At 41.8% G+C, this 23,179-nt stretch overlaps 1 protein-coding gene across 5 annotated transcripts in view; it reads right to left on the minus strand.

Moving 5' to 3' along the window:
• cemip (cell migration inducing hyaluronidase 1) overlaps nt 1–23,179 on the minus strand; it is a 224,739-nt gene that overhangs the window by 45,895 nt on the left and 155,665 nt on the right. For all 5 annotated transcript variants that reach the window (XM_067597803.1, XM_067597786.1, XM_067597795.1 and 2 more), the window contains 3 exons: nt 17,487–17,656; nt 14,015–14,224; nt 11,924–12,129 (listed from right to left, as the gene is read on the minus strand). In XM_067597803.1, the coding sequence (XP_067453904.1) occupies nt 11,924–12,129; nt 14,015–14,224; nt 17,487–17,656 (586 nt within the window). The remainder of the gene's footprint in view (nt 1–11,923; nt 12,130–14,014; nt 14,225–17,486; nt 17,657–23,179) is intronic.

Below are 23,179 nucleotides of genomic sequence, written 5' to 3' on the forward strand. Positions count from 1 at the left end.
TCTACACCCTCCAGGTTAGGACTAGTATTGGTTCATTGATATTGAATCCCCTAGACTCGACTAGTCCGTAACATAATTTGGGAGACTCGTCCGGGAGATGGATTCGAAGCGATTAGAGTTCAGTTAGTGAGTTACATCCAAGCATTCTGTTTGCGGGAAGAGGCACAAGTGAGTTGGATTCAGCTCGGGAAAAGTTGTATGTTGCTAGGTTTAGAAGTAGGCCATGGACATACAGCTACGGGCAGAACAGCTGCTCGGTGCCAGACTCTCGTTTTAAACAGATGGTTGTGTATGTATGTAAAACTCAGCTAGCTAGACGAAAGGTTAAGGAAAATTTATCGGGTGTGTCGAGGTTAAAAACGAGGATAGGTCTGTAAGTTGACGATAACAGTGTGGCTTAGCGGGTTGGTTGACGGCTGGTGTTTTGCTGCTGTGCGCGGCGTAAGGGTGCATTGGTTTGTGGTCTGTCCGTAAGTTGTATTGTCATAAGCGCTGTGTGCGACTTAAGGGTGCATTGGTTTGCGGTCTGTGTGTAAGTAGCAGTGTCATGAGTGCTGTGTGACTTATGTTTGCATTGATCTCTGAGAATAGAGTGACCTATGAGCTACCTCCTGTTAGCAGGTTATACGTTTAGTTTATGGCCATCTGATAAGTTACCTTAGAGGTAATTTTTGCGAGGCCCTTGTCTCCTTTGGTTACCCCCACCGGTGAGCGCTCACTAACGGTGACTATGGCTACTTTCAGAGTAGAAGAGTTTTGTGGGAGCGATTTTGGGCGAAATGAGTTGCGTAAGCTTAGAAAAGAAGATTTGCTTGCGGTAGCTCAATATTGTGAGGTCGAGATAAATCCAGAAGCTAGAAAGCCAGAAATTGTGGAGACTCTCATATCAGCGTTACACCTGCATGATCCGGTACAGGAGAGAGAGAGGGAGGAGAGAGAGAGAGAAAGAGCGAGAGAGGGGGAGCGGATGTTTCAACTTGAGCTGGCAAAAATGGCAGCAAGAGAGCAAGAGCAGAAACTTGAGTTGGCAAGGTTGGCATTGGAGCAAGAGAAGCTTAAAGCTAACCACAGTGTCCTACAACGTAAGCACGAAGCTCGTTTTGATGTTTCCAGCTGTTTAAGACTAATGCCAAAATTTAACGGTGATGATGTGGCCTCTTTCTTCGAAGCTTTTGAGAAAGTAGCCAAAGAGCTAGAGTGGCCTGAAAATAGGTGGACGCTGCTTATCCAGAGTGTGCTTGAGGGTAAAGCTCAAGAAGCTTATGCAGCCTTAGATGCATCTGACAGCCGAGACTATGATGCTGTGAGGAAGGTGGTTTTGGCAGCCTATGAGGTGGTGCCAGAAGCCTACCGACAGAGGTTCAGGTCTCTGCAGCGGAAACAAGGTGAGACTTTCCTTGATTTGGCTAGGCAACAGGAAGTTGTGTTTGACAGGTGGTTAGCAAGTACCAACACACATACCTTTCAAGAGTTGCGACAACTTATACTGGTGGAGCAGTTTAAAACCAGTTTACCCCGCCACATGGAAATACATCTAAATGAGAGGGGCGTTACAGAGCTGAGAGGAGCTGCTATGGCAGCGGATTCTTATGAGTTAACGCACAGAGAGGCGCCTTGGAAAAGCAAGGTTGGCAGACAGGATAGGAGGCAGGCTACCACTGACAGGCCTACAGAGGCTAGCGTGGTTAAGCCTACTCTTCCCTCCCTGCGGTCTCAAGGACCAGGGAAAAGGTATGAGAAGCCTTTCATTCCTAGAAGTGATGTCATCTGTCATTATTGCAAAAAGCCTGGCCATATAAAGTCCAGTTGTCCTGGTCTCAGGAGAAGAAATGGGGACGAGAAAGTTGTGGGGTTGATAAATGCCCACCCACAGATTGGTCTTTGTGAAGTGGACAGCGTGAACCTGCCATCCTGCCCAGTAGTTTGAAGGTTTTGTGTCAAGGGGGGCTGTTTCTGGGGCACCTGATAGGGAAATGGTCCCTATATCCATCCTGAGGGACACAGGGGCCACACAGTCCTTATTGGTTCAGGGTATTATAGATCTCTCGCCCGCCACCTATTTAAAAGCTTCTACCCCAGTGAAGGGTGTGGGAGGTGGTTTTATTAGGGCTCCTTTGCACCGGATATTTCTGGAGTCTAACATTGTAAATGGGCCGGTAGTGGTCGGCATTGTACCTTCCTTGGCAGTTGAAGGGGTTGCCTTTGTGTTGGGAAATGATTTGGCCGGTACTCAGGTTTGCGTGACACCAGTTGTGTGTGAGAAACCTTGTGAAGTCCCAGAGACCATGGCTTTGGAAAGAGAACACCCCGAGGTGTTTACAGCTTGTGTGGTGACACGTGCTCAGGCTCTGGCTGCTGAAAAAGGAAATTCCAGCGAGCAGGATGAACTGTCTGGTGGGTTGGCTGATACCTTTTTCGCTAGGCTAGCTGAAGTGTCACCTTGCTCTCAGTTCACTCGGGAAGCCCTCATATTAGAGCAGGAAAAGGATCCTTCTGTAGCTCCATTGAGACAGACAGCTGCTAGTGCTGAGGACATGAAAGAGGTAGCTGAAGGCTTCTTTATCCAAGATGGAGTCCTGTTGAGGAAATGGCGGCCTCGTGATCGTCCTGCTTAGGAGACATGGACCGTTAGGACTCAAGTTGTGCTGCCTGAGAGTTTTAGGGAGGAAGTCCTGCGTTTAGCCCATGAAGTATCCATGGCTGGTCATTTAGGCATCCGGAAAACTCAGGAAAAAATCAGCAGACATTTCTACTGGCCCAAAATGCATAAGGACGTGGTGTCGTATTGTCGTAGTTGTCATGCTTGTCAGGTTGTAGGCAAGCCCAACCAGACCATTCCAGCTGCTCCCCTCTGCCCTCTACCGGTCATGGAGGAACCCTTTTCAAGGGTAATGATTGATTGTGTTGGCCCTTTGCCAAAAACTAAGAAAGGGAATGAGTACCTCCTGACTATTATGGATGTTTCTACGAGGTTTCCAGAGGCTGTGCCATTGAAGTCAATTAAAACCAGGGTCATAGTGGAGGCTCTGCTCCATTTCTTTTCTAGGGTAGGTTTACCACTAGAAGTCCAACATAATCGTGGGTCCAACTTCACTTCTGGTGCATTTCAGGAAGTGATGCATGAGCTGGGAATTAAACAAATTATGTCATCTGCCTATCATCCTCAGTCCCAAGGTGCAATCGAGAGGTACCACCAAACTTTAAAGTCTATGATTAAAACCTATTGTGTTGGTTACTCAAATGACTGGGATGTAGCTATGCCATTTCTATTGTTCGCTATTAGAGACTCTGTGAATGAGGCTACCGGTTTTAGCCCTTTCGAGTTGGTTTATGGACATCAAGTGAGAGGACCGCTGAGGATGGCGAAAGAACAGCTGTTGCAGTCAGCCGGGCAGACAGACGCTCCCAGTGGGATTTTGCAGTATGTAGCATCCTTCAAGGACCGGCTGCATACAGCTTGTGACTTGGCCAGGAGTAACTTGGAAGCAGCTAAGGGAAAGATGAAGGCTCAGTATGACAAGAAGGCAGTGAAACGTACCTTCAAGGCAGGGGACCAGGTTCTGGTTTTGTTGCCCATGGGTGGAGATAAGCTAGGGGTGAAATTCTATGGTCCGTATAAGGTTATTAAGAAAGTGGGTGCTTGCAATTATGTTGTTGAGACCCCCGACCGGAGGCACAAATCACGAGTATGTCACATCAATCTCTTGAAACCTTATTATACCCGTGACACTTCGTCCACTGTGTGTATAACCTCTCAAGTTGCTGTGGAAGAGGAGGCGAGTGAGGATGATGATGATGTTGGGTCAGTGGAGCCTGTTACAGCTAGGCTCAAGAATTCCAGCGCCCTGGCCAATCTCAGGGAGTCACTCAGTTACCTCACTACAGAGCAGAGAGAGGATGTAGTACATCTAGTGGACCAGTATAGTTCTTTGTTTAAAGATACCCCTGGCTTGACGAAGTTAATAACCCATGATGTAGACACTGGTGAGGCAACCCCCATTAAGCAACATCCGTACCGCATTAACCCACAAAAATGGGCTCAGGTGAAGTCAGAGTTGCTTTATATGGAAGAAATTGGTGTCATTGAACAGGGCTCAAGTGAATGGAGTTCTCCCTTAGTCCCTGTTCCCAAACCCGATTTAAGCGTACGACCTTGCATTGATTACCGAAAGGTGAATAATGTTACTAAAACTGACGCGTATCCCATACCCAGGTTAGAAGACTGCATTGATAAGATCGGCAAGGCACAGTATGTCTCAAAGTTTGACTTGTTAAAAGGCTACTGGCAAGTGCCGTTGACAGAAAGGGCAAAAGATGTATCTGCCTTTGTGACGCAGGAATGTTTGTATCGCTGTCGAGCTCTCCTGTTTGGCATGAAGAACGCGCCAGCAACCTTTCAGAGGTTAATGAATCTGGTAACCTCCAGATTACAGAACACTGTAACCTATTTAGATGATGTGGTTTGCTATAGCTCTTCATGGTCTGATCACGTGCAACATATGAGACAGTTGTTTGAACGGCTTGAGCAAGCAGGGTTGGTAGTCAACTTGCCCAAGTGTGAGATTGGAAAGGGGCAGGTCACATACTTGGGGCACCAGGTTGGTCAAGGTTCAGTGAGGCCGAGGACTGCCAAGGTGCAGGCCATTTTAGACATGCCTGTTCCAAAAACGAAACGTCAGCTAATGCGCCTTTTGGGCATGTGTGGATTTTATAGGCGGTTTGTCCCCAACTTTGCAGCGGTGACAACACCACTAACAAACTTGCTGAAGAAGGGAGTGAGGTTTAGCTGGTCGGCAGACTGTCAGAAAGCACTGGAAATGGTTAAAGCTATCCTAGCTAGTGAACCAGTATTGGTGGCTCCGGACTTCTCTGTCCCATTCAAGCTGGCAGTGGATGCTTGTGATGTTGGAGTGGGGGCAGTGTTACTACAGACTGATGTGTCAGGGATAGATAGGCCGGTTGCCTACTTCTCAAAAAAATTGAATCGCCATCAGAAACGTTATTCTACCATTGAGAAGGAGGCCCTGGCTCTAGTTCTGGCAGTTCAACACTTTGAGGTGTATGTCTGTAGTGCTGGAGGTGATCTGGTGGTTCTCACTGACCACAACCCATTGACATTTCTAGCCAAGTTCAAAACGTCCAGTCAGAGAGTGTTCCGTTGGAGTTTAATTTGGCAACCATATAACTTGACAGTAGTGCATTTACCAGGCAAAGAAAATGTGATCGCCGACACCCTGTCAAGGGGATGAACATGTAGTGAGAAGCCGTGAGTGCAGTGTTTATAGTAATGCATGTGTATTGGAGTCAAGAGACTGATTACATTATACATTGGTATAGTCTTTCACATTTATAGGCATAACTCCAGAGTAGACATTAATCATGTCACTAGTGATAAGATACCTTTTATACTAAGGGTCAGAGACTAGACATGCCAGTAATGAGTGTGCTAATGTGATGTGTACATTGTTGTTTTTAAGAAAAGAGAAAATGCTAAAAAAAATAAATAAAATAAAATAGAAAAAAAAACATAGGTGGAATCCAGATGGGTTTTTTTTTTTTGTTGTAAGGGGGGAGGAATGTTAGGAGTAAAGGGGGCGGGGTTTATAGTTCCTCTTTCTTCCTTTCCCTTTCTTAAACTGGACTGGTTTTCATTGAGAGGATAACAAGGGGGTGTGGTTAAGCTGCGGGCTGATAAAAGGACGCCACGGTGAGGTGCGTGCGCAACCACTGGAGTAATGTGAGGCAGCTCAGCTGGGAAAGCGCGAACCTTTGAAAGTGATACGAGTTGAGTTAAAGCCCAGAGAGACGTCCTTTTTAGAAGCGTTCGGGACATTACAGCCTCACACCTTTCCTGCACCCGGACCCTTTAGTAAAACCAGTTTTGTTCTTCGGGGACCCATCCCCCAACCACCAAAACCTGAACTGAACCGCCAGAAGGAGCTCGCGGCTCACGAGAGCAACGCCAGAGCTGGCGAGGCCGAGTCGGAGGGACTTGCACTGCTAGTCGGCGTGGCAACCCGATAAGGTAACCCACCTCCAGACTGTCTATCTCTAACACTGGAAACCAGTCCGTCTTTCTCTGATTTCTTCCTAGTTTTCTCCTTTTCTACACCCTCCAGGTTAGGACTAGTATTGGTTCATTGATATTGAATCCCCTAGACTCGACTAGTCCGTAACAATAGTTATTTGTATTATTATGCATTGTTTAAATGCAAGGCCCTGGACTACACCTCCGTTGTTTTGTTCTGTTATCATTTCTGTGACATTTGCAGCATTTCTGAATGTGGTTGTTTCCTGCTTCTACAGCGGGTTTGTGTATTAGGTTGTGTTTTCTGTTTTTATCGTGTTTTCTGTATTTGTGATTTTTTTTTTCTAAATGCTGCCTATGTGTTATCAAATTGCCTTTTTGCATGTGATTTCTTAAGTCGCAGTGTGTTGAGCCTTCAGGGCCACTGTATATTTCTGCATCTCCACTCTAGGAAATGTTCTGTTTTTAAATCAATGTGTCAGTCTGTTTGATTATATGTTTATGTAGTGCTTTACTCACTCTTAAATTATCATTTTTTCATAATGGTAAAAATTCTTCTTGATTTATTTTTGTGTGCATATATGTGCCCCAGCAAGCACCTTTCACACATGCACCACACATAATGTGAAAATCATTATAATTCCATTTGCAAGTATGTGAGAAAAAGCAGCTTAGGGTAATGAGTAGGAATATGAATAAATATGAATAGAAATAGCAGATGTGCAGTAAATGACAACAGTGCACCTTAAGCCTCTCCTTTCTCCACTTTCCCCTCTTGTCTTCTCTTCTTCCTCTCTCCCTCCTTATTCTGTGTTTCCTCAGTCTCTCTCCCAAACCCCCTTCACTCTGTTGCTCTTGTTGCAGATTAACACACTCCTGCAAAGGTAGATGTGTATTTTATTTTTAAACTAAATGCCAGAATTAAACTGTATGCCAAAGATGAATCTGCAGTCTTTATGTAATCTTCAATCAGCCCACCACCGGTTGGTGTAAGAACCTCAGAAAATGGATACACTGACTTCCACATTACTGCATATTAATCACGAGGAAGGTTGATAAGGACTGACTTATTCTCTAATAGAAAAGGTATTTCACTCTGGACAAAAGTGGTGAATTGCCAATGTTTCCATCCCTAAAGGACAGCCATACCATAATTATCATTAATTTAAGTCATGATAGTGCATGCAAAAGGAATGTATCACCTGTGCTTGACAGGGTTAATGTCGTAGAGCCATGAGGTGTGAAAAACATGGTAAAGCTTTTAATAAGGTTTATGTCTTCATCAGAGTAAGAAGAGGCAGTGGTGGTGTAGATGTTTAAACTGCCTTTACACAGCTAAGAGTCACCTCTCATTGGATGGACAGATTCTGGCTGTTGCTTATGTCTTGTAAATTTCACAGTGACCATGATGCACTATGACACACATGACAAAATAGATTCATGTCTTCATTTAGTTCATATGGTTTTGGTTTGTTTTGGATGTGGAGATTCAGTAGCTTGTCCTGCACATCAGTTTCTTCACAATGTCACAATGTTTCTTGTCTTTAAAAACACATTGGCTATATGGTTGCCTATGTGTTTTTGAAGGAGATGAAGAGGTCATAGTAACTATGACGGGAGCAAAGGAGGAAATCAGGTGACATTATTATAGAGTGACAAAGTCTACATAGGTAGGAGGTTGGGGTGTGCCCGAATACAAATACATTATTCAGCAAAGCACAAATAGTGGGTTTTATATGAATATTTGTTTCATACAAATATTATTTGTTGGGGGTGTTCCCCAGAAATAAAGCTGATCTACTGACACAAGCAAAGTGCTCCCAATGGACTCTCCATAACCTCTTGTTCACCTTCTCCTTTCCACAAAGTTAGGTTGTAAAAAATAGGCAATAAATGAAAAGTGCAAAGCAAGAATGGCCTTTGAAGTTCTTCTCTACACATTACACGGTGTGCTGTCTCTGTGTTATGGGTGTATAAATAGGTAGAGGACAGCACACGTAGCCTTGCTTTTGTAGTTAGCTAAATTTTAAACAGATATTTACAGTGCTGATGTGGGAGTGCTGGGGTTTGTAAAATAAGGGCTTTGTGTGTGTGTGAATGGAAACATCTCCACTGAAGAAATTGATGCTTAAAAACACACCTAACTGCCACAGCTTGCTGCTGGAGATGGCTTGGATGGATAACTTCTTTTGTCAAATGCATGCTCAAGGACACACATACACACACTGACTTCAAACACTTAAAGTGTTTAGGCTGAGCACATTCATCTGGCTCTGTTTAAGTGACAATTCTCATCCTCCTCATGCAACCCACGTGTCTCCTGCTGCTAGCAAATCTGACAAAAATTTATTGTTCTCATCTGAGCATTTAAATTCAACACACACACAACTCAACAATGACAGGAAAAGAGACAGAAGGAGCCACGAGGCACCGTGCAACACTGACTGGAAATTAATCATCACGAATCTTAAAGTGAGGAATGTTGTTAGTGCAATCATGTTTGATTAAATGGAAATACTTGAACCACAGTAATAAATGCACTGGGATTTGGAAATCATTACTGAATACAATGATCCAGACAAATCTGACAAAAAGCCTCATTAGGAATATAGTGCATTGTGTATATAACTAGATAAATTAGGAAAGCAGAGGAGAAGAAATGAAATGAAATGAAGGGAGTAGAAAGCAGGGGCCAAATAATGTTAAAGAGAAACAGCAAATCCTTCCAGTGTGTTCATTCTGGAGAGCAGGTGGATGACTCCGTATCAGTGAAAGCCTGTGCCATTATGCATCCCTAACCTTGGCCTTTATGCTCTGCAGCTGAAGGCAGAGGCAGTGTGGGGAGATAAAAAGTCATGTGACCTGGATTAAACTGCTTTATATTCAAAGCTGCATCTTTATGCTTTAAATATAATGCCTTTCTAACAAAGTGAAGGTGCCGGGGGGGAAACAGTGTACCTCTGCTGATAAATGTTTGTGTGTGTGCATGTGATCGAGAGAGCCAAGCTAGGCTTTGCAACACAAGGGTGAGATTCATGCTTTATCAGTACTTTTCAGTTTTACAAGAGAAAAGACTTCGAAGATGAAGACTAACTGGTTGGTTTGGCAAATGTACAGTACATCTGGTTAACTGCCCCACCTGAAAGAGTACTGCAGAGCTGCTTCCCGCAGCTTTTCTTAGGGAGAGTCCAGGACTGTCTCCCACGCGGTGGATGACACGGTCGAGAGCTTTGGCAAGACAACGTGGGGTCATCCAGCAAAAAAGTTGAACCTGGTTCAACTTTGGCTGCAAAGCAACGTGATGTCATCCAGCAAGGCACTGCGATGGCCAACCACAGACATGCAAGCGCACATTCTTGGTGGATTATTTTATAACATGATTTTCGTGTTTCTGCTGTTTACCTCGAAAGATATTGGTGGTTTTGGCGTCTGATGGCACTTTAATTCGCATGCATAAACTTATAGATCCCCTCCACTCAAATATGTGTTTTACTTGTTGTTCCTTCAGTTCTATGTTTAAGCTTCACTGTGCAGAATGATGTATGTGCAGAGTTTGACACTAGAAGGCTGTATTCACATTAATCTGCTGGAGGTGGAAAGTTTCTCTGTGCTCACTGTAAATCAGATTTTAAATGGTGTACCCTACGAGCATGATTTGTGACATCACAACTAGTTTGGAAGCCAATCCTGGTCCAATATTAAACTTTCACAAGTGTGATGTGGAAACATGAAACCTCCAGTGAACATACACTGAGAATGGATGTTTTAGTGAAGTAGGAGACACCTTGTGTCCAGCAGTTCAACTTTGGAAAGTGAAAATATTTACATATTTATAGAGTCTAGATTTTTTATGAGGGAGAAGGAGGAGATGCTATTTTATGGATTTCTTTGTGAAAAACCATATTAGATAAACATAATTGTTCCAAGCAGAGTAGTTTTTATGTCTTAAAACATGTCTGGAGGGGATCTTTAACAACAATACAGAAGAAGTCCATTTGTTGTTTTGTTTGTTATGACATCAGTATACAGTATATGATCATGAATTGTGTAGCAGATCACTTGCTGACCTTTAAAAATGTTGGAGTGTAACTGGAAATACCATCCATCCTTTTAATGGATGGAAAATAATTGCAGGTGATGCAATATTCGCTAAAAACTAATTGTAACAAAATGGCGCTACAGTAAAATAAAAGGGTGTGTATGTGTGTTTGTGTGTGTGAAAGAGAGAGAGAGAGAAAGAAAGAGAGAGAGAGCAAGAGAGACAGAGAGAGTTTTAACTGATGATCACAAGCCATCGCCAATTTGCATTCGGCCTCTCTCGTTCTACAGTGTGAAAGTTTAAGATTTTTTTCAGGACAGCTAACGCATTTGTTTTCTTTTATCTTTTAAAAAGTTTATTATTTTAATAAGTTTGTTGTCTCTCTAAAGAGTTTCTGTGCTGTCATGTGAAGGAGAATTGTTTTAAGCTGGAATCTCTCTTTGTTCAGTCTCTTAACTTTAGATGTAATCAACATAGAGATGTGCAGCATTGTACATAATTATCCCAACTTTTGAAAAGTATTCTGGCAGAGAGCAAACCACATTGTTGTAACAGTAATAATGTGTGGGAGGAAGTGCAAAAATTACATAACTAGCTTGAGATTAATTGCCACTGTTTGTGCATATGTGGTACTGGAGGCGTGTTTGTGTGGTCGGCCCACACTAAGCTCTACACCCCTCTTAAAATGATCATTTCACACTCCATCCAAAGGCTGTGATTGTTCAATGGTATATGTGTTGGTACATGGTAAATATTGAAGCCCCATTATAATAAGTAACAGAGTCATGTGCAAAATGAGACCGCTGCAAATGTGGTACTGCCACTGCGTGTGAAAGGGACAATGTGTACTGCACACCGTGGTTGAAAAAGCTTTAAATGTACCCTTATTACAAACTATTTGTCTTCACTCTGAAGAAGTCTGTGGAGAAGGACTTCTACAGTTTTTCTCATATTTGTTTCTATAATACAGCTATAAAATAAAAAGGATGCATCATGTTGTACAGTAATTAACACTTAGCTTGTATTCAATCTACTGTAAAGCACAAAGTTAACAAAACTACTTGAAACTATTTGGGAAATATGTCTGCTGAAGAATAGACTGATGTGTGATGTGACAGAGACATTGCGCAACCAGAAAATGTGCATGTGCATCCAGTGGACACGAGGAGTGAAATGTTTTTCATTGTATTGTCTCTGTACTCCAGCACGTTGGGTTTGAAACGAAACGTGAAAAGTGAATATTCACTTGAATGTGAATATGAGGCTGAAGTGCTGACTTTAAGCATTCAGGTGTGTGAGGGTGTTCCCAACCACACTGTCTGAACAATAAAACAATGAAAAACATGTCATTGTCCTAATACTATGGATTCCTCTACATGTGTTTGGGGTTGTTAGTTATAACAGTGTTTTCACAATTACTTGGCTAGTTGCTGAGAATTCTCTTTTTCAAAAAATGGGTATGAGCGAGGAGGTGTTCATCACACCATAACTAATGCTGCTTATAACCACTGTAGAGTGATCACCTTGTATATATCTCCAGCAGTTTAAGAGCTGGAGATATATGTTAGTTTTTCTCTTGAAAATCACACATTTTTGTGCTTAAGCAGGAGAAAATACTCACTTGGCCCTGTGTTTCCACTATATGACAATATCCCTTACATATTTTTGATCTGCTGATTACAGTGCCTCATTGAATCTCTATCAGACATATACTGTGTAAACCTTTTTTAACCCAAGACTCAATGTATTTTTTATGGCTGTACCATTCCATCAAATGGAAATATTCTAAATGTCTTGTGCATTATTTTCAGAGTTCAGCCTCCAGAGAGTGGGAGTGAAGAGGTTAAACACAGTACCTGCAGTCTTGCCGTGGGTTGGCCACGTATCCTGGGTATGCTCCTTCAGTGATGTAACGGCACATTTTGCTGTCTCTGTCTGAAGGCAGCAGAGTCCCTGCTCGCACCATCAGACCCAGGCAGTGGTCGAACGTGTTTCTCTCCTCCGGGCCATCCTCTGTGAAGAAACAGTGTCCCAGCGTGTCGTAGCCCACCACATCCTTTACCTACGAGGGGATGGAGATACATCGAGTTTATATGACACACTGCATGTCTCCCCTTGCAAATCTAACTGGAGGAATAATCGCAGACAAAGAGTTCAGTCAGCTATTAAAGTATCAACTTTCCAAAGAAAAAAATCTCATCTTTGCACCTTTTGATAATGTACCAGCATTCTTAATCCTCCTTACCTCCTTCATCCATGTTTCATCTCCTTTATCCATGCCTCTATGTGATTGCATATTGCAAGAAGGGAAGCTCTGACTGTTGCCTGTGTCTAAATGTCAAACAGCAGTTCAGAGTGTCTGGCCTTCTTGGAGTCTCCGTTCATGGACTCATGGATGTACTGAGAGAACTGCATACTGTGTTCCATTCACTCCAAAGAGGGTCGCTCAACAAGAGCATTTGCCAAAAAAGTTCTTTAAAGGGGACCTATTATGCTTATTTCCAGCTCTATATTTTTTATTTTTGGACTCCACTGGAGTAGCTTTGCATGATCCACAGTTCAAAAAACTTTTTATTTATCTTATACTGGCCCTTTATGCAGTCCTTCAGGTCAGCCTCTGTCTCTTACAGGCAGTTTTAGCTCCAGTCTCTTTAAGGCAAGCTTTCTGAAAGCTGAGAGGCAGCTGTATCAGAGTCGTGTTAAGTTACCGTTGATGCAAACCCAACATTTCCTGCTTTACTGCTTAAAATTAAAGCTTTTAAATTACTTAATAATGGGAGACTTTTATTGTGAAGAATTTACAGGAAGTGAAACATGGTCCTCACTGAATTAGTAGAGCTCCATGAGCAGCACTAAAAACTGGTTGACACAACAAGATATTGAGATATTTGGTGCTTTTTGCTGAGTGGATCAGTTGCATGCAGGGAGGAACAGCACAAGCAGAAACAGCCACAGTGATGATGATGTCTGATGAAGAGCTGCAGACGACTAGCACACCTCCAACTGGTAAACTACTTATTTTACTTTTCACTGCTGTGTAATGGAGTCATGGCTTGGCGTGACCACACCCAAAACAATGGAAAAATGCCATAATGTTAGCACAGTGGAGCAGTGAACTAATAGTGAAGTAATAGATCCCCTTTGACCTTCCACATTTTTGGCCCATAGAGCATTAGAGTCTGTCTCTGACTGAGCTGGCTGACTCCCCTCCCCCACCCCCAAACACAGGAATGACAAAAATTTACTGATACAGCTTTTTAAATCACAGTCATGTTGAAGTGTTTGTGATAATCTGAAAAGTTTATTCATTGTTTTACAGCTGTTCCTTGTGTAATGATTGTGGATTGGAAAAGTCCCTTTGGGCCAGTGTGCGTCACATGATCCTGCAATACTGACTGTGGCCTCTACACCTAATATCACCTCATAGCCCAACGCTGTTTCTGGGAGCTTGGACTCTATAGTTAAACACTCACATGGGCAGTGATGGGGAAAACTAGAAATGGGTGATTGGGAGGAAAAAGCAGTATGGTCTTAACCTGGATTGTAGTCATAGATTGTCCACAGCAATGATATAAAAAAAAGTGTTGTACAGTATGTTATTAGTTGTGATGAACATGAGCTCTGCGATAACCCTGGTACGGCATACTGCAACGTGTTGTATATCATTAAAGAAATAGCTTGACATTTTGGGAACAACGTTATTTGCTTTCTTGCCGAAAGTTAGACAACAAGATCAATATCATCCATACCATACCTAAATATTCAGCTGCAGCCAGTTAGCTTATTTTAGCATAAAGGGAAATAGCTAGCCTGTCTCTGTCAAAAGGCAGAGTCCTGTCATTACTATGAAGCTGCCAGGAAGTCTCTGACACATAAACCCGAAAAAACACATGTAGTAGTAATACATAAACAAATAAACAAATACAAAAAAGAAAAACTGAGCTCACCAGCAGTCCATTGGAGGCGTGGATGGTTACGCAGCGGGAGAAAGAGTGGTGGATGGACAGATCGCTGACAGAGGTGGGGGGGTCATAACCCCCCCTCTCGTCCACGTCTCCGTTCATATGGAAGTGGATCGGATAGTGTCCCATTGTCTGCTGACCCATGTGCTGCAGCTCCATGCCAGATATATGAACTGCCTTGAAGCCCCGCTCCACCTAATGACAGCAGATAAGATGAAACATCAGTCAGCGAGATCAGTCACGCAAACAAAATAAATAATAAAAAGACAGAAAATGACATGAATAAAAGCAAAATTCACAAAATGTTCCCAAATAAAAGTAAAATAGCAAAATATAAGGAGGGAAGATGCAGAAGAAGAGAAAGGCTGAAAGGAAAGAAAGAAAGGAGGAGGATGGACAGAGCGATAGAAGGATGCAAGACATAAGGAGCAGGGTGACAGAAAGGAAGAAGGGAATGATGATGAAAACAAAAAGAGAACATGTAAAAGAATGGTGATGAGATGGAGGAAGGGATTGTGGATGAAAAGATGGAGGAATCAAGGAAACATGAGAAGGAGGGACTATTACAAAGACAGAATAGAGGGAGGTTAGACAGAGTTCACATGTGATGAGAGTCAGGTGGATGAGAGGATGGAGAGGTGAAAAGGTGAGAGTGAAGAAAAAGGGAAGGGGAGAAAGGAAGAAGAAGGAGGAGGGAGGCATGGAGAAGAGAAAAGAAACATGGGATATAGGGAGTGGAGCAGAAAAGGGGTGTAACAAAGACAAAGGGGTGGAGAGGAAAATGCAAAGAGACAAGGAGAACGAGGGAAAGACAGAAGGGATGAAAGGACGTGTTTGAGGCGGTGACAGAGGAGTCAATGCGGGCCGACGGAGCTTCATCAGTGAATAACAGCAGCTTTGTTCATAAACCAGAGCCGCTGTTGCACCACATCACAGGAAAACCTCCTAACTAATACTTTAAGTGATCTTCACTATAACTTCAGTTGAAATTTTGCAGCCTTTGAGAAGATGCTACAAGTCCAACTGATATTTGTGGAGATACAAAGTTTGAACACAACAGTAACAGCATGACTGTCGAGGGTAGAGTATTGCTCTGAGGCGTTCATTTTGAAGGGCTTTACTGAAATCTCACTGGGGCTTTCCTATGTGTGTGTGTGTGTGTGTGTGTTGCTCGTACATGCTGTACACACACCCATGCATGAGAAATATGTGACATGAGCCTGTGATGGAAATGTATAATAGGATATGACAGCTTGCCCTCAGGAGAGAGAGGCATGAAGGCAGCAGGAATACAACCACAGCCTTTCTCTTCTGTCCTTTCCCATCTCTCAGCGTCTCTCTCCTCTGTCTGTTTTCCTCATGCCAACAGGTCAACAGGCTGGTATATAGGGCACAGGTTTTTTTTGAGCATCTTAACTTGCTCTGATTGAACTTATAGTGGTACATTAGAGCAATAGATTTGTTAATATTTTTTAAAGGAAAATATGGAAGTATTTACATGGCTGTGAAGATTTTCAGCCACCACGTCATTGTATATCTAGATTAAAAGTTGATTTAGCACCTCAAGAAGTTAATTTAGCACTTCTAGATTAAGTATTTGCATGTGCAAATGATGCTGTTGCAAAGAGCCTAGCACCTTATGAGCCTCGCAATCTTTTTTTAGGGATGGTGATGGCAGTTGATCCAACACTTTGGTCCAGACTGGAAGATCTCGACAACTATTGGATAGTTTGACAAAACAATGCCAACTCACCCTCCACTTACTAACCACTAACAACTATTTTTTTTCCTTGAGCTTTCAACTTTATCACACAGTTTTCATCAGCTCATGATGAATGAAGGGCTACAACTAACTATTCATTGATCGTTTGGTCTATAAAATGTGAGAAAATAGTAAAAAATGCCCATCACAATGTCCTAAAACCCAAGGTGTCTTCAGATGTGTTGTTTTGTCAGACCAACAAACCCAAAGATATTCAGTTTACTGTCACATAAGAAAAAGAAAGGCAGCAAATCTTCACAATTAAGAAAAACATTAAATGTTTGGTAGAAAAATAACTTGATCGATTATTAAAATAGTTTCTGATTCATTTTCTGTCCATTGATTAATCAATTAGTTGTTTCAGCTCTAGATGGATGAATGAAAAGATCCATCTCCATGACAACTGAGCAAACTCCATCCGCTGCTGAGGATTGTGTGATACAGCTGAAACTTCCAGAGAAAAAGTCAAGGATGATCTTTAATGTGTTGTCTTGAACTTTGGTTCATACATTAATGTTCCCCTCACGATTAACGGTAAGAACTTTGGTGATCCACTGACTTTTCATAAACCGTCATGATCCGGTCAAAATTTGACTGTTTTATGTGCTTCTTTAGAACAAATCTACTCTATGATTGGTTCTTGTATGAGGCCCAATAACCATGAAAAATATGTTGGCATTTGATTTTTTTTTTTTTTAATCATCAGTTTGTTATAATTGGATTTGCTTCCTTTAACTTTTCCCATTACATGTGTACTTTGACTGTAGAAGGCAAATGTATTCACTGATAATAAGAGTCATACATATCATACAGTGCCATACATTTGTTGTTTTTTTGTGTTGAACCAAAGTAAGAATAGAGAAATGTGCCTTCATGGATAAATACTGGGGATAAGATCAGGGTTTGGACTTTGACCTTTGACCTGTTTCTATATAACAGGTGCAGGGATATGGTCTGAGTGGTTTTCTTTAATTGTATTTGATTGTATTTCAGTGAAGCTAAGTAAGGCTCATTTAGATTAATAATTTAGATATGCTTAAAAGCTGAATATGTCTGCATTAATAAAACACAGCTTGCATCATAGCTAAACAAAAGATTGGTAATGGCTTCAATATAATTTATTTCCATCAAACATGCTATGATTGGCTCCAGTCCAGATAAGGCAGATCAGTGCAGGACATGTCTGGGAAAGAAAACATCTACTCAGGCCGTTCATTTTTTATTACTGAAAATGAATAGTTGAATTAATGCTGTTCTCTTTACAGACCATGTTTCTGTATAACAACTGCATTTAGGAAGCATCTATTGCATTACAGTCTGCTATAAACAGGTAAACTGTGCCATTTTCGTTAACCTCAAGATTGATTGCTACAACAGCTGTAACCATGGTAACTGACTGTACACATCAAAGATGGTGATAGGTGTAGCGTCACAATGCTTAGAAGACTTTATAATTTAAAATGAAAATGAGACACACTGAGGAAAACTAGACTCAAATGGTTTTAGCTTTTTGATGCACATAAAATGACAGAAACAGAAAATGACAGAAGCACTGTGCAGCTGTTACAAAACATGCAGATAGGTCTGCAACAGGTTTGAAGGTCAGTGCTCGATGACCCCTGGGTGGAAACTTGCTCATATGTATATCACCTGTTTGTCTGCTCAGTAAAGGGCAAGTTTGAGAAAACACTGTACCTTCAAATGTCCTCCAAAAGTGTCAAAATCAAAGAATTTGCAGGCCTCGTTGCCATAGCAGCCGGGATCCATCTCACCACGGAGCAGGATGTTGCGACTCAGCAGGCCAACCTCCGCCCTCATATCCACGCCGTCCACCTCCTCACCCATGTGGATGAACTGGGCCTTACCTACACACACACACACACACACACACACACACACACGGGCTCAACATTAAAACATTGCAGCAAACACAATATAAAGACATCTGTTGAAAACTGTTTTGTGGATATACACCCATCTGCTTACGGTGCTGTCTGTAGCGTCACTGTTTCTACTAAACAGTCCATTCAACAGAGCTGAGCACAGATTAAAAAGATGCACAATCTCACCAGAGACGAAGTACATTTTGTTTGTTTGCTGTGTGTGTGTGTGTGTGTGTGTGTGTGTGTGTGTGTGTGTGTGTGTCTGAGCAGATGTTTCAGATAATTGCAATGCAGAACATAATGGTGAATAAGTCAAGGTTTGTAGCACCACTTTTTATCTTTTTAAAGGAGAATGAACAGGCAGCACTTAAATACCATGAGGAAGGATTTTACATGTCTGGAAATGTTCACAGTGACAATTTTATCATATATCCATCTCACCAATTGTGAGATAAAACAGTAGAATGCCATTCACAGTACAAAGTGATCGACCAAAGTGCTCGCATGTGTTTGAATGGCAAACACAAATTGTTGCCAGATGATGATGTCATAATAGGCTTGTTTGAGATGACCTGCACCTCACCTGTAAAGTGGACGAGATCGAGCGGCTGCAGCAGAAGAAAGTGACAAAAAGCTGTAGTCAAGTCAAGACAGCCCTCAGAATGTACAGGAAGTCACAGAGATATTTACATCCTGTTAGATCTGATACAGATTTAATAAAATGTTATCAGATCAGTCTATTCAAGCTTGTAGCCTATTTAAGGAATAAGGCAGGTGATTTTCTGTATTTTTCAAATTGTCAACAAATCTCATGTATGGATCCAAACCAACAATGAACTGATCTACTAACAAGTATTGTGTGTGTATCCAAAGCCTGATATATCTTAGACCTCCGTAGACCTCCGTTGTTGTAAAAGACTATTAAAACGTGTCAATGAGCCACACTGCTGCACTGGCGGACGTGTTCCTTCACCCTGAAGACAATGGTTATGGTAGTTTGTTTAGAAATGGCTCCAAAGACTAAACCAGGAGAGTATTCTTGCTGATCTATAGTCTGAGTCATGTAATGTTGAAAAAGTGAATGAGATATTTACTTTCTCTGTTTCTTGGTTCAAACTTGACAAAGGCTATTAATTCTATACTAAATGCTACCTATTTGATTTTGAAAGCAAGGTGTCATTTTCTATTAGCAAATAAAATGCTAGCATTCTTTTTTTGCTAATTAAAGCTCATTTGATTTTGTCCCATTCGTCTCATTGATTGGTCACAAAAGTATTTACAACAGTCTATGATCAAGACCATTTCTGTCACTGCTGATGTCATTTGGTCTGATGGAAAGCTTTCTCCAGAAAGAGGAAGTTGAAGATGTCATTGAGAAAAAGATCTATAGTTGAGACAGGTTCAATTATTTTGCTGCATGTCCCTGTGAGTCCTCTGCATCTGTGCCCCCACTGTGCCAACACAGTAGTCTCACTGAAATGAAGTAGACAGCTATGTTTTTAATGCAGTGCTGTCTGTCTGAACATTGTCTGAGTGGGGATTCAGACCGCTTTGCTTCACCTGAGCTCTCTGCGGTCAGACAGTAAGGCCGGGGGCTGACCTGAAGACATAAGACATAAAAGCTCATATGTTCCTGTACCAAAACAGAAATGGACCTTCATCAGAAAGTTTGCCTTGTTCATTTATATTTCAATCCACACACAAAAAGGGAAAGACTAAGGGCCAAATGTACAAAGAATGGATTGCGCCCGCTAAGAGCACCATGAATTGCGCAGCATTTGTACCTGCAATCTGCCCCGTTTTAAGGTTGTATTCACAGAAGATTTTGCACTAATGATATGCTGGTGGAAAAACACGCCCATAAAGTTTTGCAGCTGAATGTAATTTGCCCTTGTTTTGTGTCTGTTTGAGTAAATGAAGCAGTTTCCAGTGTTTCAGGCTTTTTTCCACACAGATTGCTCCATAATGAAAACTGCAGAGAGCACAAAAGCCTTTAAATTGCGTGTTTTTAATTAGCAGAGATGTGCACACACAGAGCTCTCCAAAATCACAAACCAGCTTTCATGCATTTTGTCTTTTTTACTTCTTTAGTATTTTGCATCTATAACATAATCTATTGAAATGTCAACTGTCAAAATACAGTTATTAATGTGCTTCAGGCAGGTCTTCAACGTGTTAGATTCATGTCTGAATTGTACGATAATGTTGTCCAGGTGTCACTGAATGTATCACAGAAACATCAGTGCTGATGTTCTGTTCTGCTTCACATCTAGACAGGTCAGCTGTTACACACACAGTTCAGGTTTATAGACAGACAGAGAGAGAGAGAGAGAGTGAGTGAGGAGTGTGTGTACAGTTAACACCAACTATCTCAAGACGCTAATAACTCCACCCTGATTGCATGTGACAATTAGCGCTGGTCTTTGTGAATGAGACTGTTTTTGCAACAAGGCTTATTTGCATAGAAAGGATTTTGCGCCGAATGAATGAATATTACCTCATTTACATACATGCAAATGGCACAGACGCACCGTGACACTATTTGCTTGGCAGCGCGGTATGTGGCGAATCTCACCCTTTGCAGGTGCTTTGTGAATTACACACACATCTTTTTGTCTCATTTGCCCAGGATTAACGGCCACAAAAGCTGCGCAATCCTTCCGTGGATTTGGCTCTAAATGTGGAAGTGATGGTGGATGGAGAGACAAGGAACAACATAGACTGATGACTGATAAATTAATTCTAACGAGAATGACGGGCATGGAGACTGGATCAGATGACAAACAAATATAATCCAACAACACCGTACACACTATAGCAGTAATATCTACTGTAATGACAGCACTACTGACTAAAACCCCAACAGTCTCATTCCAACTTGGTCCAATCAGTTGCCAGACATCTATCAAGTGCAACACTAAGAATGCTTTGAGGACTGTCTGTGTGTGCTACTAACCACAATAATAAGATTCATCATGCTGAGACTGCAAAGATGAATAAAAGACAGAAGTGCTGAAGAGAGATTGGGGAGGCAGTGGGATGCAAACAGGACATCAGGCTTTTCATCCTGCCATGACTGATTGTGCTGATTCAGAGCAGGTCATCTAAGGACCTTTAGATGTGGTTAGACAACAAACTGTATGAAGTATCAGTTGAAGCATACTGAGGCCTTTAGAAACCCTCCAGTTCTGAACCTGTGCTTCCACTCACCCACACACATACACTCATACTGGGCCTCAGCAAGTATGAAAGCAGCAGTATTCAGTAATTTGCAAAGTGCAGCTCCTTGGAAGGCCAATTTGCACCCCAGCAAATGATAGTGAGGCTGAGAAGAACAAAGAGGATCCAAAAAGGAATGCTGGAGAGGAAAAGGGCAGCAAAAATAACAGAGTAAGAAGAAGAATGGTGCAGAAGTGATAACAGCTACACATCCTCCACTCCTACACATTCACATCCTTAACAACGCAAATGTGCTGATTAGGGAAAACAAAGTGATGCCAGGGAGAAAAAAATAAATAAATAAATGAAAGAAATGTTCAAGTGTGAAATCTGAGAGACAGAAGATCACACACCCACATGCTTAATCTCTTTTCTCCTCCTACTCCCTGCACCAGCGGAGCCAGGACTGTACAAGTACAAATGCACACTTTGATTCTATTCAGACTTACAAGAAAAATTGGATTATTTTAGATCTCAGTTGACTAGTAGTGCCTCCTGCATGTTTATCAGTTTTCAAACTACTTACATGTACATCTTTGAGGATAAATAACCAGCCTTGTTTATTTTTTTTAACTCTCATGCACAAAGTCACTGATTGTTCATAAAGTGATGAATAGCTCTTCATGAGGGATCAGCAGGGGTTGTCTGGCATGCTGCCTGATGCAGGTTGCTGTGGATCATGTCAGTGGACAGGAAGTGGGGTAAAAAAGTGGGGCAATAGTATCTATATCTGGAGACTGAAATTCCATGAAAATTGGAACTCTGACCTAATGTCTTTTTTCTTTTTTCTGATGTAGTCATTTTTTCTTTCTGACATCACAGAAATTGTCACTATATCTTTAAAAGGTGATTAAAGCATTATAAAGACTGCCTTTTCTGCATTTATAACTAATTCAGTTGACATACTGTCACAGTTATTATATGAATGGTTACTATAGAATACTATATAAGACATGCAGGCTCATGACATCACAGATAAACAACAGGACAAGAAAGATGACAGTAACACAGAGAAAACCTTTGGACAGGGAGGAGGGAACAATGCAAACAAATGTGAGTACACTCACGACCACACAAACATGCATGTGCAATCTAACATTAAATGCCTTGCCTTGCCCTCTGCAAAAGACCTGGATGGTAAAGGACCTGGACACCAGCATATATAATGTCTGACCAAAGTCAGTTCATCACCATGGTCAGTGAAAAGGTAAACAGTGTTTTTAGTAACTGAGAAGACGAGATAGTGGAATGCTCCATGCCTTAAATTCACATGGATCCTGGTGGCACATCCTGACACTAATTCTTGTCATGTGATACATATGAAATGACACAACACTAGGCCAGTGTGTGTTGCATTTAAATTAATTATTAACATGTACTCTTCCTGACCAGATCACCTGTACTGTGATGGACTTTCCTTCTGATTTTCTATCTGTGAAAACATGGCAGCTACTTGGAGTCGATGTCAATTTCAAAATTCTGAAACCACAAAATCAATAAGAAACTGGCAGCAGTTTGAGGAAGACACTTTCCTGTTTCAACAAGACAGTGCAAGACAGCTCCCTCAAGAAATGCTTTTCCCAGTTTGGTGTGGAAGATCAACACCTTTGGGATAAACTGGACTGTGAACCAAGCCTTATCACCCAAAATCAGTTTCAGACCTCACTAATGCTCTTGTGGCTGAATGGGAGCAAACTCCTGCAGCCAGGTTCCAACATCTGGTGGGAAGCCTGATAGCAGAAGAGTGGAGCAGCAGAGTAATGCCAATGGTTTTGGAAAGGCGTGTTCAACTGTCACATATTGGTGGGATTTTCAGCTTTCCATGTACCTTGTTTGGGTGTCCGCACTACTTCACCAAGTCTGGGTTGGACATGTATTTGTTCTCAGTGGATAATAAATCTCATGGTGAAAACTGGAGCTGGTGGGATGCAGCCTGGCTTTACAAGGCTAGGTAAATGTCAGGATAGAAATAGAATAATGCTAAATCCTACACCACTGCTCCAAGCCATTGATCTTCTCCACAACATTTATTTTCCACACTCATCATCATTTATGCCATTTAGAACTGTCAAAAGTTCAACATGTAAAACCTCGGCACAAGTTATTGGACTCAAACTGATAAATAGCCCCAAGCTATTCTGTCTCTCTCAGCCATCTCCAAGCTCTCACGTTGCCAACAACAAAAACAACACACCCTCCTGTCTGTGCTTAACCTCGGGGGCTAGGGAATAGACTTGATTATCACTACATGTTCAAAAACAGTGTTGCAAAGTGGCACATGGGTGG

Source organism: Thunnus thynnus, chromosome 1 (assembly GCF_963924715.1).
Source record: "Thunnus thynnus chromosome 1, fThuThy2.1, whole genome shotgun sequence".
In the NCBI taxonomy this organism is placed as follows: Eukaryota; Metazoa; Chordata; class Actinopteri; order Scombriformes; family Scombridae; genus Thunnus; species Thunnus thynnus.